A 15,632-nucleotide genomic window follows, 5' to 3' on the forward strand; every position below is an offset into this window, starting at 1 on the left:
ATTATTTTAATGGAATACTTTGCATAGGTTGTGTTTTACAAAGAAGAGGTAAAATTAACTTTCTGTTTGTTAGAAACTATAAAGATCTGGTCTTATTTTGTGAGACTGTATGACTGATATGTTAGGACTCCTTTTCTACAGCAGTTTCCATGGAAGAATGAGTAAATTCTTTCTCTGAACAGTAACAAAGTGCCTCTTATGGAATGCCTTTAAGCCTTGACTGTGTTCTCTGATGTAATTGTCAGGACTAAATATGAGTTAATATTGTCATTATCTTAATCTTTAAATTATAAAAGTGATAATAAAGAGTTCAGAATCTTTGATAAATAGAAGGAAAGGGAAACAATTTTACCCATATTCTCACTACTCTAAGACAATGATTTCTGTAATTTTGGTATATTTCTCCCCAGCTCTTACGCATATTTTAAACATTGAATCATTGTATACAGATAATTTTGTAATTCATATAATTAAGTAGTTTACTACATACTACATATGATGTAGTTTATCACTACATCATATGCTTTTATTCATATAGTCAGTTTTATACTTAGCATTTTTACTGACTGTGTAATATCTTTAGATGTGACATAATTTTTTAGCCCTATCTTATATATTTAGATTTTCCCATTTTTCCACCATTATAGAGGAATATCATCTTCATGCATATTAGATCTTTTCTTCTTTTAAGTCATTCCGTAAGATAAATTCTTAAGAGTGGTTGAGGAGTTTCTATGCTTAATGAAACATTGCCATATGGATTTCCTGAAAGATGTTGCCTTCATTTGAGGTTGGTGATTGATTAAGTGTTCTCTGTGTATACTGGAGTAGAAATGTAAAAAATAACATTCTCATGGTGAATGGTGAAGGATGGGAAATGCAGGGGTTTCTAAGATACATCACAGAGTACAAACTTTACTACTGGATCTGACCCACATCCTTGTAGGCTTAGGTGCTATATTTCATCAGTGCCTTTAAGATGATCAACCATAAGGATGTGGACTCACGCCAGGAAGGTTCATAAGAGGCTGATACGTAAAGGAGAATGGCAATTTATTCATGATGAGAACCATAACTATTGGTTGGACTGGATATTTACTTTAGCTGACCAGTATATTCCCTCTTAGGCAATCTATGAAGAAAGTGAATTTACCAGAAGGTTGCATTGTGAGTGCAGTGTTGCTCAAATAGAGCACCAAATTCAGACTTACTTCTGTTGGGACTAAAAAAAATTCTTTTCTAGGGCCAGTTTATTCTCTACCCAGGATGGTGCTAGAGGGACACAGCTATTATTTACCCCTCTGGTTCTCCCTTTCCTGTGTTGCAATGGCAAACATAACCACTTGTCTGATCAGCACATTCTTTTGTTATCTTTAATAAGAGTACTATCCACTGTGACAGACCTGTGAACCTTTGGTCTTTCTTTATGTTGAATTTGCATTTCTTTGCTCTGATCAGTTGAGTACTTTTTTTTGAAAACGTTAACTGTCAGAGAGCAGTCTTATTTCCTACTTTCCAATGTTCTCAGAATACATCTTACTGTTCCCTTATGAACCTCCTGCAAGTGGTAATTGTCATTGTCCTTTATAGAGAAAACGCACTGCACATGAACGTGCCAAGGAACTTTACAGCTCAGGGGAGTTTTCCAGTGGCAGAAAGTGGGGAGATGATGCTCCCAAGGAAGAAATAGATACAGGATCTGTGAACTTGATTGAGTCAGGAGCTTGTGGAGCCTTTGTTCATGGATTAGAAGATGAGATGTATGGTAAGTATGACTGCATCATAACAGTGCCCATTTACTGAGTGCCTGTGATGTATCAGGCATTGTACTGGTTGATACACATATAGTGTCTCATTTAGTCTTCACAGTCACTCCATGAAGTAGCTACTGTTACTTATTTTTAAAAACAGAAGATTGAGGCCCAAGTGGTATAATACAGTGGTTAAGAGCATGGATTTTGGGTTCAGTCAGTCTAGGTTCCAGCATTTCTATAAAACAAGGGTAACAATAAGTGTTTCTGAATTGTGAGAATTAAACGAGATTATATGTACACAAAATACTTGGCATAATACATGACCTATTTATAGTAAGCACTTAATAATTGGTAGTAAAAATTGATATTATACTGATAACAATAACTTGTTATTGGTCACCCAGCTAGTAAGAAGCAGAAGCAAGATTATGTCTGATCTCAAAGCCTTTATTATTACGACTTATGAAGTTTTTCTTTCACCTTCATTTTTGTAAAAAATTTTATTTATTTTAGAGAGAAAGTGTGCGAGCGGGGAGAGGGACAGAGAGGGAGGGATAGGGAAAGGGAGAGAATCTCAAGCAGACTCTGCACTGAGCATGGAGTCCAATGTGGGACTCAATCTCAAAGCCCTGAGCTCATGACCTGAGATAACTCAGGAGTCTGATGCTCAACTGACTGAGCCACCCAGGTGCCCCTCACCTTCATTTTTGAAAGATATTTTCACTGGAAATTGAATTCTAGTTTAATAGGGTGGGTTTTCAGCGTTCCACAATTTTCCTGTTTGCATTATTTCTGTTGAGAAGTCTGCTGCCATTTTTTATATTTGTTCTTCTTTATATGATGTGTTTTTCTCTAGTTGCCTTTTTTTAATTTAAATTCAAGTTAGTTAACATATAGTATATTATTAATTTCAGTTTAGTGATTCATCAGTTGTGTGTAACACCCAGTGCTCATCACATCATGTGCCCTCCTTAATGTTCATCACCCAGTTACCCCATCCCCCCATCCCCTTCCCTCCAGCAATCCTCAGTGTGTTCCCTGTAGTCAAGAGTTTCTTATGGTTTAGCTCCGTCTCTGTTTTTATCTTATTTTATTTTTCCTTCCCTTCCCCTGTGTTCATCAGTTTTGTTTCTTTTTTTTTTTTAAAGATTTTAGTTATTTCTGGGCGCCTGGGTGGCTCAGTTGGTTAAGTGACTGCCTTCGGCTCAGGTCGTGATACTGGAGTCCCTGGATCGAGTCCCGCATGGGGCTCCCTGCTTGGCAGGGAGTCTGCTTCTCCCTCTGACCCTCCCCCCTCTCATGTGCTCTCTCTCATTCTCTCTCTCTCAAATAAATAAATAAAATCTTTAAAAAAAAAAAAAGATTTTAGTTATTTGACAGAGAGAAAGACAGCCAGAGAGGGAACACAAGCAGGGGGAGTGGGAGAGGGAGAAGCAGGCTTCGCACTGAGCAGGGAGCCTGATGTGGGGCTCGATCCCAGGACCCTGGGATCATGACCTGAGCTGGAGGCAGATGCCCAACAACTGAGCCACCCAGGCGCCACCCCATCAGTTTTGTTTCTTAAAGTCCCCATATGAGTGAAATCATATGGTGTTTGTCTTTCTCTGGCTGACTTATTTTGCTTAGCATAATACACTCTAGTTCCATCCATCATGTTGCAAATGGCAGGATTTCATTCTTTTTGATGGCTGACTAATATTCCATTGTATGCATATACCACATCTTCTTTATCCATCTCTGTTTGCTTTTAGGATTTTTCTCTTTGTCACCAGTTTTAAGCTGTTTAATTATAGTGTGTCTTGTTTCATTTCTTCATGTTTCTTATGCTTGAAGTTTATTGCTTCTTAGATCTGTGGGTTTATAGTTTTCATCAAATTGGAAAATCTTTGGCCATTATTTCTTCATAATTTTTCTGGTCCCATGTTCCTTTGGTGACTCCAAACACACATATATTAGACTATTGATGTTGTCCTGTAGCTCACTGGTGCTGCATCCCCCTCCCTTTTTAAGAGAAGGAGTGGGGGGAGGGGCAAAGGGAGAGAGAACCTTTTTTTAAAATATTTTATTTATTTATTTGACAGAAAGAGACACAGCGAGAGAAGGAACACAAGCAGGGGGAGTGGGAGAGGGAGAAGCAGGCTTCCCGCTGAGCAGGGAGCCCGATGTGGGGCCTGATTCCAGGACCCTGGGATCATGACCTGAGCCGAAGGCAGACGCTTGACAACTGTGCCACCCAGGCTCCCCCCCCCTTTTTTTTTAAGATTTTATTTATTTGACAGAGAGCATAAGCAGGGGGAGTGGCAGGCAGAGAGAGAGGGAGAAGCAGGCTTCCCGCTGAGTAGGGAGCCCGAGGCGGGGCTCAATCCCAGGACCCTGGGATCATGACCTGAGCCGAAGGCAGATGCTTAATGACTGAGCCACCCACGTGCCCCAAGAGAGAGAATCTTAAGCAGGCTCCATGCCCAGCGTGGAGCCCAGTGTGGGGCTTGATCCCACAACCCTGAGATCATGACCTGAGCTGAAATCAGGAGTCAGATACTTAACCGACTGAGCTATCCAGCTCCCCCTCCATCCTGATTTTTTTCTAGTTTTTTTTTTGTTTCATTTTGGAATATTTATTGCTTTGTCTTGGAGTTCACTAATCTTTTCCTCTACCATGTGTATTCTGATTTTAATCCCATCCAGTGTATTTTTCATCTCACACATAATAGTTTTCATTCATATAAATTCAATTAGAATTTGGGTTTGTTTAGTATCTCCCATGTATCTGCTTAATCTGCTTGATCTTTCCTTTAACTTTGTCAACAAAGAATGCATTTACAATAACTATCCTAATGTTTTTGTCTATTAAGTCTATTGCTTGTGTGATTTCTGTGTTGGTTTTGATTGATTGATTTTTCTCCTCATTATTGATATTTTCCTACTTCTGTGCATGCCTAGCAATTTTCAGTTGGATGCCAGCCATTGTGAATTTTACTCTGTTGGGTAATGAACATTGTTATATTCCTATATTTTTGAGCTTTGTTGTGGGATGCATTTATTTCAGGTCTTATTTTTAAGCTTTGTTAAGGGGAACTGAAGCAGCATTTAGTCTAGAGCTTATTTTACTTCCAACTCAAACTCTTCTGAAGAAACAGTTGTAGACCATTTATGAGTTTTGGAGATTGTTCCCTCAAGCCCTGCTTAGTGGTTCTTTCTCAGATCTCAATTTCTTTACAGATCAGAACTCAGCTGATGACTTGAGGAGGACCCTCTGCAGTTATCCAAAATGCTTTCTGTGTAGTACTTTTCTTTTTGGTACTTTGCCTTACGAACTCTGTCCATAGTGGCCTTTCCAGACTCCCAGCTCTGTCTTCTCAACTCAGGGAGACCTGGAACCTGAAAACGCTTTCCAGACAAAACTGGTATAATTCTAGAGCCTACCTCATTTATTTCCTGCCTCTCAGGAATCATTACCCTTTATTGTCTGATGTCCAGTGGGTTGAATGCTGTTGTTTCTGTTTTTTTATTTCTGTTTTTAGTTGTTTCCCATAGAAAGATAAATCTTGCAGAAAGAAGTATTCCAAAGCTCTTGTAATTTCCATAATACGATGCTATCTATCTTACATAAGGAATGTCATTGTTTTGAGATGATTGACTACAACCTTCTCATTTTCAGTAATTGTAACAGAGCAGGAGAGATAGTGTTGATTGTCCAAATTAAATAGTAAATTTATATCAGAGGATTAGAACTCAGGTCTTCTAAATGCCTGTTAAAAAAAAAAATTACCTCAGAATAGAACTTCTTAGAAGGGCAAGAATTACTTTTGAAAGACAATTTTCTGTTAGAAGATATAAGAATTGGGTTACCTTATCTAGTTTGCTATAAGGCTTTAAGTGTCTAGGTATCTTCCCCACTTGCTTAAAGTTCACTTCATGCCACTTTGGTTTTATGAAAGACCTACATTAGTACCTGTTTTTGTTAACCAAAAGAAATCCAAAGAGGAGTTTCATTTTTATGAAAAAAGTAATTACCATACTCATGTCAGTCTTTTCTAAAAGTGAGGTGACACAAAATGAACTTTTGGAAAGGGGGGGATACTCTGCTTTACTTCGTTTATACTGTGCTTTACATTGTTTCAGCTTATGAAAGATTTCATTGTTTCACTCTACTTTTGGATAATGGGGGAAACTTGTATAAAGAAATTAGTTAAAGCAACCTCTGCCTTTTTGTTCTCTGTGAACTTGATACGTGAATTATACTTTAAATGGTATTTCATAATAAGGAAGGCCAGTTATTAATACCCATTTTATCCTAAGACAAGTAACTGGAACCTATTTTATTTAGTTTCTACTAGCATTTTTGCTTTATTTAATTTTACAGTTGAATTTCATCACAATTAATGTTTATGTGATTTAGTTCTACATAAGTTTGTCACTAAGGGCTTTTTTAAAAGATTTTATTTTAGAGAGCGAGCGAGCGAGAGCGCGCGTGCATGTGTGGGGCGAGGGGCAGAGGAGGAGGGAGAGGAAGAGAATCTCAAGCAGACACTGCACTGAGCATGGAGCCAAATGTGGGGCTTGATCTCACGACCCTGAGATCATGACATGAGCCAAAACCAAGTCAGACACTTAACTGTTCGTCACTAAGGTTTAATTAAAGGAACTTAACTTTGAAAGCAGATAGATCATAACCAGTATCAGGTATGGCAGCTTTCTAATTTTATCATATTTCTAAAATTCTGGGTGAATTAAGGACACATTGCTGGGAATGAAATGGCGCCTTATTTCATTAGCTGTGGACTCTAGTATCACACATACTTTTAGTCCTCTAGTTATTCCATGTTTTCCCTCTCTTTTGGACCTTTGTATGTGTGGTTCCTCTGCTTAGAAAGGCCTTTTTCCTTTCTTTTGGCTTAGCAGCTCCCTTAGGTATTGTTTTAGAGGTCATTTGTTCCAGAAAGCCGCCTCTGATCCTACTTAGTGGGCTACATACCTCTTCTGCATTTTCTTACACTCCCTGTGCTTTTCACTGTACCACTCATCACTTTGTAATGCCATTAACTATTCTTGTCTGTAGGCGCTGGGAGGTTATCTCTTTCTTGTTCATCTTTGTGTCTTCAGTACTAAGAACAAAGCTAGTAAGTAGCAAAGTCAGGATCTGATTGCACATGTTAAGGCACCAGAGGATCTTTATTTATTTATTTTCTTTGGCATAGCTGATTCCTTTTCTCTGCCCTGGACCCTTAAAGAGACTGTAATACATTTTCAGCATTCCAAGAATCCAGTAGAAATTGTTAATTTACCAGACTACACATACAAAGAGAAACACCAAGTTTTTTTTCGCTTCTGCTTAGAGTTGCATCAGCTCAGGTCCATACTGATTATCTCATGCTGATCAGAAGTATCTCTGTGATTCACTTTGTGGACTTGCAACAGTTAAACATGATTTAGTGTGGTGTGATGGGTAAAGCCCTAGGCAGAAGAGCCAGCATTTAACACATTTTGGTCCTTCTCTGGCTTCCTTTGTAATTATTAGCAATTTCATGTTTAAATTACATTATTATGAAGTGTAGCAAATCCTTCCTTTCTGATGAAAGGAAGAATTCATCACTACCAAGAAAAATCTGAGTCATCTCCCTTTAATGTAGTATCTCTGCTTTTAAAGTGTCTATAAAGGGGCGCCTGGGTGGCTCAGTCATTAGGCATCTGCCTTAGGCTCAGGTCATGATCCCAGAGTCCTGGGATCGAGCCCTGCATCAGGCTCCTTGCTCCACGGGAAGCCTGCTTCTCCCTCTCCCACTCCCCCTACTTGTGTTCCCTCTTTTGCTGTGTCTCTCTCTGTCATATAAATAAATAAGAAAATCTTAAAAAAAAATAAAGTGTCTATAAAACCTTTCTTATACAAAAAACCAGATTATATTTGTGAGTTTTAACCACAACTTGAGTGGGGTTTTTTCTTTCTTTTTTGAAACTGTAGATTTTGTTACAGAACCATGTGGGAACCACTGGAACAAAACAAGCATGTATGGAAGTCTTGTGAGCGTGGTCTGTACTTACTCACCTCTCATCTTTGTATCGGGGCTCTTAGCACAGGGCCTGGTGTGTAGTACACATTCAGGAAGCATTGCTAGTGAGTGAATGAAGGGCTCCCTGGAATCAGTGGCTTTACTGTTACAGGTTCAGGCCGTACAGGGAGGTAGAGGACATGCCTCTGTTTTCAAGGTGCTTGTAAGATCCGTACCTGTGCTGGAGCTAACATCTCCTGAGCTTTCAACATATGCCACGCACTGTGCTTTATGCTTTACCTATAGTATGTCGTTTAGTCCTCCTAACTGTTCTGTAAGGAAATGAGTATTATCTCTGTTTAAGGTGAAAAAATTGAGGTGCTAGGAAGTTGAGTTACTTATTCAAGATCACCCTTCAAATCAGTGGAGGAATTACTCTTCACAATTTACTGTGAGACCTTTATCGTTCCAAAGCATGTATCCGTAACCACTACATGATGCTAGTCTAGAATCAGCAGACCTGGGCACTAGTCTTATCTCCGCTCTCACTCACTTTAAGGCAAGTTAATTCACTTTGCTGAATCTTATCTCTAAGATGAGAAAATGATATCTAGTCTGTTTTAATCTTAATTATTTAAAATCAGCTTTTTAAAAGTACTGAGTGGAGAGCCATGGTTTGAGTTCTGAGATAAATAAGAACTTAATTTTCAAGAAGTGCAGTTAATAGAGACAGACATGTGACTTGATCACATGTCTGCGAGTCAGGATCTAAACCTTAGTCCCTGTGACACCAAAGTCCTTGTTCTGAGGTCAGTGTGAAGGTGGTAGCTGAATCTGTGGGCAGGGAGGAGATCTCCCAGAGAGAGTTTGTTAACAGAGGAGTAGAGAGCAAAAGACAAACCTGAATGAGAAGGAATCCTTGGATTTCTCCCATGGCTCTTAACCTAATGTGCAGTTTTATTTGTCCCCTTTCGTCTAGAGGTCCGCATTGCTGCTGTGGAGGCTCTCTGCATGCTGGCCCAGTCTTCACCCTCTTTTGCGGAGAAGTGCCTTGATTTCCTGGTTGATATGTTTAACGATGAAATTGAGGAAGTACGTCTGCAGTCTATACACACCATGAGAAAAATCTCTAACAATATCACTCTCCGAGAGGATCAGCTTGACACTGTCCTGGCTGTGTTAGAGGTGAGTCTTCACAGTTCGTTACTCATTTCTTCATCGGTACCCACTGAGAACCACTTTATTTTTAAACCGGGCATTATGGGGCGCCTGGGTGGCGCAGTCAGTTGGATGTCTGACTCTTGGTTTAGGCTTAGGTCGTGATCTCAGGGTTGTGGGATTGAGCCCCGCATTGGGCTCTGCACTCAGCACTGAGTCTGCTTGAGACTCTCTCTCTCCCTCTGCCCCTCCCCGCCAGCGCACGCTCTTTCTCTCTCTTGTCTCTCTCTCTCTGTCTCTCTCTCAAATAAATATGTCTTTAAACCAGGCACTGTGCTAGGCACTGGTGATGCAGGAATGTTTGGGCAGCACAGTTCTGCCTTCTCATCACACAGCTCCACCGAGGTGGAGGAGACTCGCTGTTCAACAGGAAACTCAAAGAAAGCTTAGCATTGCTGTGATCGGGAAAGGACGGGGTTCCCTGGGGTAAGGTTGGGAGATGGGGAAGCAGGAAGGAATGCTATAGTAGACACTTGGAGGAGGAGTAGGACTTGATGAGGCCCTTTCTTAGGAAGAAATGGCGCTGATGGTAGGGTGGAAGGGCACCAGAGGGAGTAGTGTCTATGGATCCAGAGGTAAGAGTGAATATGATGCATTTAAGGAGTTAAAAGGCATTCACTGTAATAGCAGTGTAGAGCTGAAGTGATGGATGAGAAGTGATTACAGATAAGGCAGGGGCTAAAGAAGAATTCTTTTCACCTTTTGATTTGATTTAATGCTTCTAGTGAATCATAGGCTATTATAGCAGGAACAGATCTTAGCGAATCAACTCATTCAACCCTGGAGTTTTACAGAGAAGAAAGTAATTTGTTTGAGGTCACATTGCTGGTAAGTGGCTCTGCCAGGATATGAACACAGATTTGCCTCCCAGGCTCTACAACTCGATGTGGTTCTTGAATTATTTTTCTAAAGTGTCTGGATTTTATTTGTGAGTCCCGACGTTTTTCAGAATATTAATAAATGAGATTTGGCCTCTGGTTTCTTTCTTGTTTCGGTTTGGTTTTGGTTTTTCAGATATTGTGAAAGGGATAGCTATTGGATGTTTCAGTCATTAGCACTTGTTACAGATTTCTGCTCCATACTTCAGAAAACAGATTGGGTGCTTTGATTTTGAAGTTCAGTATCAATTTTCTCAGCTGCTCAGCACTTCTGGTAAGATTTTTCCTGAATTATAAGTCTGTGTTTATAATTTTTCATTTATTTTTTCCTAAGAAGATAAGTTTGCATTCTGTGCATTGTTCTCCGTGGGTGGGCTCTCTACCCTAGCACCGCCTTTCCTTTTTTGCATTCTTTCCCACCATTCCTCATCTTGAACTTGATACTGGAGTCACTCCCCTAATCATCATGCTTTTCCTCACCATTTTTCTTTCACTCTCTTTTCCCCCTCTGCCTGCAAAAACTGCCAACTTTCACCTCCTTGATTTCTGCTTATTCTCAGATCTATATTTGGCAGGATATTCCCTAAGTAACTCCACCACAAGTGGATTAAGTAGCACTCCTCTGTCTTCCTGTGTCACCCTGTGTCTAGCATATATCAGGATGGTTTTTTGATTATTTAATTCTTTATTTCACAAGACTGAGAGCTTTGCAGAATCCTGGCTTCTTTCTTTCTTTTTTTTTTTTTTTTTACTTCTAGTGCCTTGTAGTGTCTGAAACAGGTAGATGCTCAGGAAATGTTTGCTAAATATCTGAGCTCTTTTCCAAGCTATGTTTTGATGTATAGAATTGTTCATAAGGCCACAAGCATGCTTATGTATCTCTTACTGTAGTTTCACATTTTATCGTTAATGGCAGGTTTTGTCTCAACTCCCTCTCCCTGATGTGAATATGAGCTACCTAAGGAGAGTGACATGTACCATGTACCCTTTACCGTATTGGTTTTCTCATGTATAAAGTAAGAATGATTCCACATATTCATATGTTTCTTGTAAGAATTGAGAGAGAATTCATGTAAAATGCTTAGCATGGTAGTGGTTCATAATATTGGTAAAGTCATTCAAGAAACAGTTACCGATTTTTTTTTTTTTTTGCAGAGCCAGGTTCTGTGCTAGGTTCTAAGGATGTGAAAGTAGACAGTACTAGTTGTTACCTCTGAGTTGCTCACAGTTTTGTAGAGAAGGCAGCAGTATAAGCCAGTAATTACAAGATAGTATCTAAGTAAACCAAGGAATGACATTCTAGCCAGAGCGCTAGCGTGTGGCCACAGATGAAGGCTGGGAAGGTGGAAATGGCATAGCATGGACAGGGATGTTGAGAAGTTCACATGGCTCTGAGGGAGAAATGAGTGGAGAACTGATTGTGAAGGACCTTGCGTGCCATGCTGGGGAGCCTGAGCTTTGTCCAAGAGGTGTGGGTAAGCCAAACAAGTTCCTAAACAGAACAACAACATGGTCAGATGCGTTTATTAAGGAGTTGGTGCTGGTAACTATAGAGAGCGAACAATTGAGAGACCTGCAGTCTGAAAGAGGGTTCTCGGAAAATAAAGAAGGCATGTCTCCAACCTAGCTTTGGAGAAGAGGCTCTGATTCTTAGATTTTGCTGTGTGGATGCAGATGCATCCTTTAAAATTTTTAGTTGGATTTCTTTCATGTATTAAGTAAAACTAAATACTATAAAACTTTTAGGAGAAAATATTTGTGACCTTGGATTAGACCAAAATTTCTTAGATCCGCCACCAAAAACTTAATCCATAAGAGAAATGACTAGATAAATTGGACTTTATCAAAATTTAAAAGCTCTTCAAAAAGATACTTTTAAGTAATTATAAAGACAGCACAACAGTGTAAGTGTATTTAATGCCACAGAACTGTACACTTAAAATGTATGTTGACTTAAAATGGTAAATCTTATTTGTGTGTATTTTACCACAATAAAGAGAGATAATAGGATCAAATCAAACATATATAATGCCTTTAATGTATAAACTATACAAAAAAGCGGGGGATGGATTTGGATACAGAAACATGCATAGAAGAAAGGTGATGTGAAGACACAGAGAGAATGCCATCTACAAGCCAAGGAATGCCAGGGCTACCAGAAGCTGGGAGAGGCCTGGCGTCGATTCTCCACAGCCTCAGAAGGAGCCAGCCCTGCTCATACCTTGATTCTGGACTCGGGCCTCCAGAACTGAGACAATAAATGCCTGTTTTTCTTTCTTTCTTTCTTCCTTCTTTAGATTTTATTTATTTATTTGAGAGAGAGAGGGAGCATGAATGGTGTGGAGGGGCAGAGGGAGAAGGAGAAGCAGACTCCCCAGTGAGTGGGGAGCCCGACACGGGGCTTGATCCCACTGAGCTGAAGGCAGACACTTAACCAACTGAGCCACCCGGGAGCCCCAAATTTCTGTTTTTCTAAGCCAAAGGAAAAAACATGTTTTTGAAAGGACATATCACAGACTGGGAGAAAATATTTGCAAAACATATATCTGATGATAAAGAATATATAAAGAATTCTCAAAATTCAGTAATAAGGAAACAAATCACCTGATAACAGAATCAGCAAAAGATTTAAATGGTACTTAAGGAAAGAAAATAAAAGTGGCAAATAATAAGCATGTGAAGCATGCTTAACATCATTAGTCATTAGGGAAATGCAAATTAAAACTACAGCAAGGTATTACAACACCACACCTATTGGAATGGCTAACCAAAACCCAAAAGAAATGCTGACAATATCAAGTGCTGTGAGGACAGGGAGCATCTGGCAAACTCAACCACTGCTGATGGGAATGCAAAATGATACAGTCACTTTGGACATTTTTTATAAAGTTAAACATAAATTTATCATTTGATACTGCATTCCCACTCTGAAGCATTTCCTAAAGAGAATTGAAAATTTTTGTTCACACAAAAGTCTGTGTGCAGATATTTATTGTGGCTTTACTTACAGTATTTCCAAACTAAAACAACACAAATCCTTGAGTTGGTGAATGTGTAAATAAACTGGGTATATCTATACAATGTGGTACTACTCAGTAATAAAAAGGAACGAGTTGCTGATACACGTAACAACATGGGTGAATCTCACATGCATTATGCTAGGTGAAAGTAGCCAGCCTCAATCATAGAGCATACTCTGTGATTCCATTTATATGACCTTTTGGGAAAGACGAAACTGTAGCAGAAAATACATCAATGGTTGCCAGAGACTGTGGGTGAGGGCTAGACTACAAGGGGACACTAGGGAAGAGTTTGGTGATGGGAATGTTTTATATCTTGATCAGGATGGTGGTTATGTAACTATATGGATTGGTTAAACTCGTGGAAGTGTTCACTGAGAAGGATGAATTTTACAGAATGAAAACTCTGTATCAGTAAACCTGACTTCAAACAACGCTTTGGAGATCTCATTTCCACTAAAAGGTACCAAAATTCCTAAGAGAAATGGCTGATTCCAGGTCTAGTGTAGGAAATGTAACAGGATGAGCTTATACCACCTTGTATACAGAAAGCAGTTATTAGCTATCAAAGACCTCTAGGATCATTTCAGAAAGACCCAGGAGACACATCATTATAGATACACTATTAAGGACTGTAACTGCAAGTATGTTTAAATTCATGATTTTATAATGATACTTAAACAAAACAGTGCATTAGTCATCTTTGGAAGATGCTTAGTAATCAACTTCTTATTTTGGAAACTGGTAAATTAAGGAATCGAGCATTAATCCTTCTTTTTCCTATACAAACTGAACTTCACGATAACCAGCTGGTCGATAAGGGGAAGTTTCTTTTTATAGGAGTATTCCAGTTAATAAATTAAAGAAGAATGATAGGATTTGTACATCATTGTTTTACAACTTCAGTGAGTTGGTAGATCTAGGCAGTGATCACCAATGGTTACTAACCTCACAAAAGAGAAACAGACTTCATATAGTTCCTGAGGGAAGTACACCGTACCACCTGTGAAGTGGTCTTATAAATAAAAAAAATTGAACGTGACTCTAATCAAACCTCTAAATCTAACAACATCACAGGATATACAGGGAAGAAATTACAGGGGGAGAAATGTGAGCTATACAGTGATTTTTACATATTAAAAGATGCTTAAGGAACATACTGCTGAATTGCAGTGTGTGGACCTTCGTTGGATCCTGACTACAACAAACAGACTTTCTGAGTCAGTCAGAGAAATTTGAGTACTGACTGGATATTTGATATTAAGCAATTATTACATTTTTAGGCATGATACTGGCTTTGTGGCTTTTTTAAAATAAGGAATCATCTTAAAAAATATATTTATGGAAATATTTACCAATGACATGCTATGATTTCTCTGGCTTCAAGATAATCTAATTGGGAGGAGTGCGTAAAGGTATAGATGAAACGTGATTGGCTATCAGTTAATTGTTGAAACTGAGGGATTTATTATCTCTCCTTTTATATATGTTTCAAAATGTCTGTATTAAAAAGTTCTGAAGAACTGAGAACAAATGCTATCGAGATAGCCAAGAAGAATAGAACTGATATGCATCCATGTCTTTTAGCATTAAGAAGTTGTTGTGACCTTTTCCAGTCATTTTGGTGAGATAGAGTGGGTATCAGGAAGGGAAGGGCCATTTCTCCAACATCATCTTGTAACACTGTCTTTTTATTTACTCTGCTGTGGCCATACGGGCTTCCTTGCTATTTTTCAAACCTGCTTCCTCTTCATGGCCTTTATTTTTGAGGCTACCTTTCATTATCCTGTGTAAAATATCCCACCTGTCCTACTATTCTTCCCTTTAACCTGCTTTGTAGTGTCTTCATCGTACTTACCACTATCTGACCTGTATAAATACTCTTTTTTTTTTAAAGATTTTATTTATTTGAGAGAGAGAATGAGAGAGAGAGAGCACATGAGAGGGGGGAGGGTCAGAGGGAGAAGCAGACTCCCTGCTGAGCAGGGAGCCCGATGCGGGACTCAATCCCAGGACTCCAGGATCATAACCTGAGCTGAAGGCAGTTGCTTTAACCAACTGAGCCACCCAGGCGCCCTATAAATACTTATTTTTGTCTTTTCACTAGAATGAAGCTCCTGAAAGCTGAGATTTGATTTTAATTGATGCTATGTCCCTAGCATTTGGTACATAGTAGGTGCTTGGTAAATGTTTGACTGTTTAATAAGTGTTCAATAAATGTTGAATTTATATGAACGAATGAGCCAATTAATGAAATCTTCAAATCTGAGTTCAAGTGTTACCTCTTCTGTGAGGTCTTCTCAACTTCTAGCTTCTCCCCTCTGAGAAAATTCAGAGGCTCTTTACCCTATAGTCCCATTGTAACTTGTACACTCTCCCGTAAGAGCTGATTCACAGTGACTGCTTTTATTGTTGTTGTTATTATTATTATTACTTTTTTTAAAGGATTCGTCCAGAGATATTCGAGAGGCTCTCCATGAACTTTTATGCTGTACTAACGTTTCAACCAAAGAAGGGATTCATCTTGCCCTGGTGGAGCTGCTGAAAAATTTAACCAAGTACCCTACTGATAGGGACTCCATATGGAAGTAAGGACTTTTTTGCTCATTTGTTCACTGAGTCCAATAATGTGGTAAATGTATATTGAATTATTCAGTGGATCCTCATAGATTGATGGTATGGCCCTCAATTTTGCCTTCAATTTAGAAACCTGATTCAACTTAACTGAACACTCAGGAGTCTGATTCCTAAATTGAATATCACATTTTAGATTAT

The 15,632-nt window shown here is 39.0% G+C and overlaps 1 protein-coding gene across 4 annotated transcripts in view; it reads left to right on the plus strand.

The window, feature by feature from the left end:
• The window catches only part of INTS4 (integrator complex subunit 4), a 110,466-nt gene that overhangs the window by 58,923 nt on the left and 35,911 nt on the right, over positions 1-15,632 (plus strand). For all 4 annotated transcript variants that reach the window (XM_064576869.1, XM_064576870.1, XM_064576871.1 and 1 more), the window contains 3 exons: positions 1,591-1,765; positions 8,721-8,926; positions 15,303-15,445. In XM_064576869.1, the coding sequence (XP_064432939.1) occupies positions 1,591-1,765; positions 8,721-8,926; positions 15,303-15,445 (524 nt within the window). The remainder of the gene's footprint in view (positions 1-1,590; positions 1,766-8,720; positions 8,927-15,302; positions 15,446-15,632) is intronic.

The sequence above is a fragment of the Mirounga angustirostris genome, unplaced genomic scaffold, assembly GCF_029215605.1.
Source record: "Mirounga angustirostris isolate CCGP_5_RB_7025 unplaced genomic scaffold, mMirAng1.0.hap1 SCAF_13, whole genome shotgun sequence".
NCBI lineage: Eukaryota > Metazoa > Chordata > Mammalia > Carnivora > Phocidae > Mirounga > Mirounga angustirostris.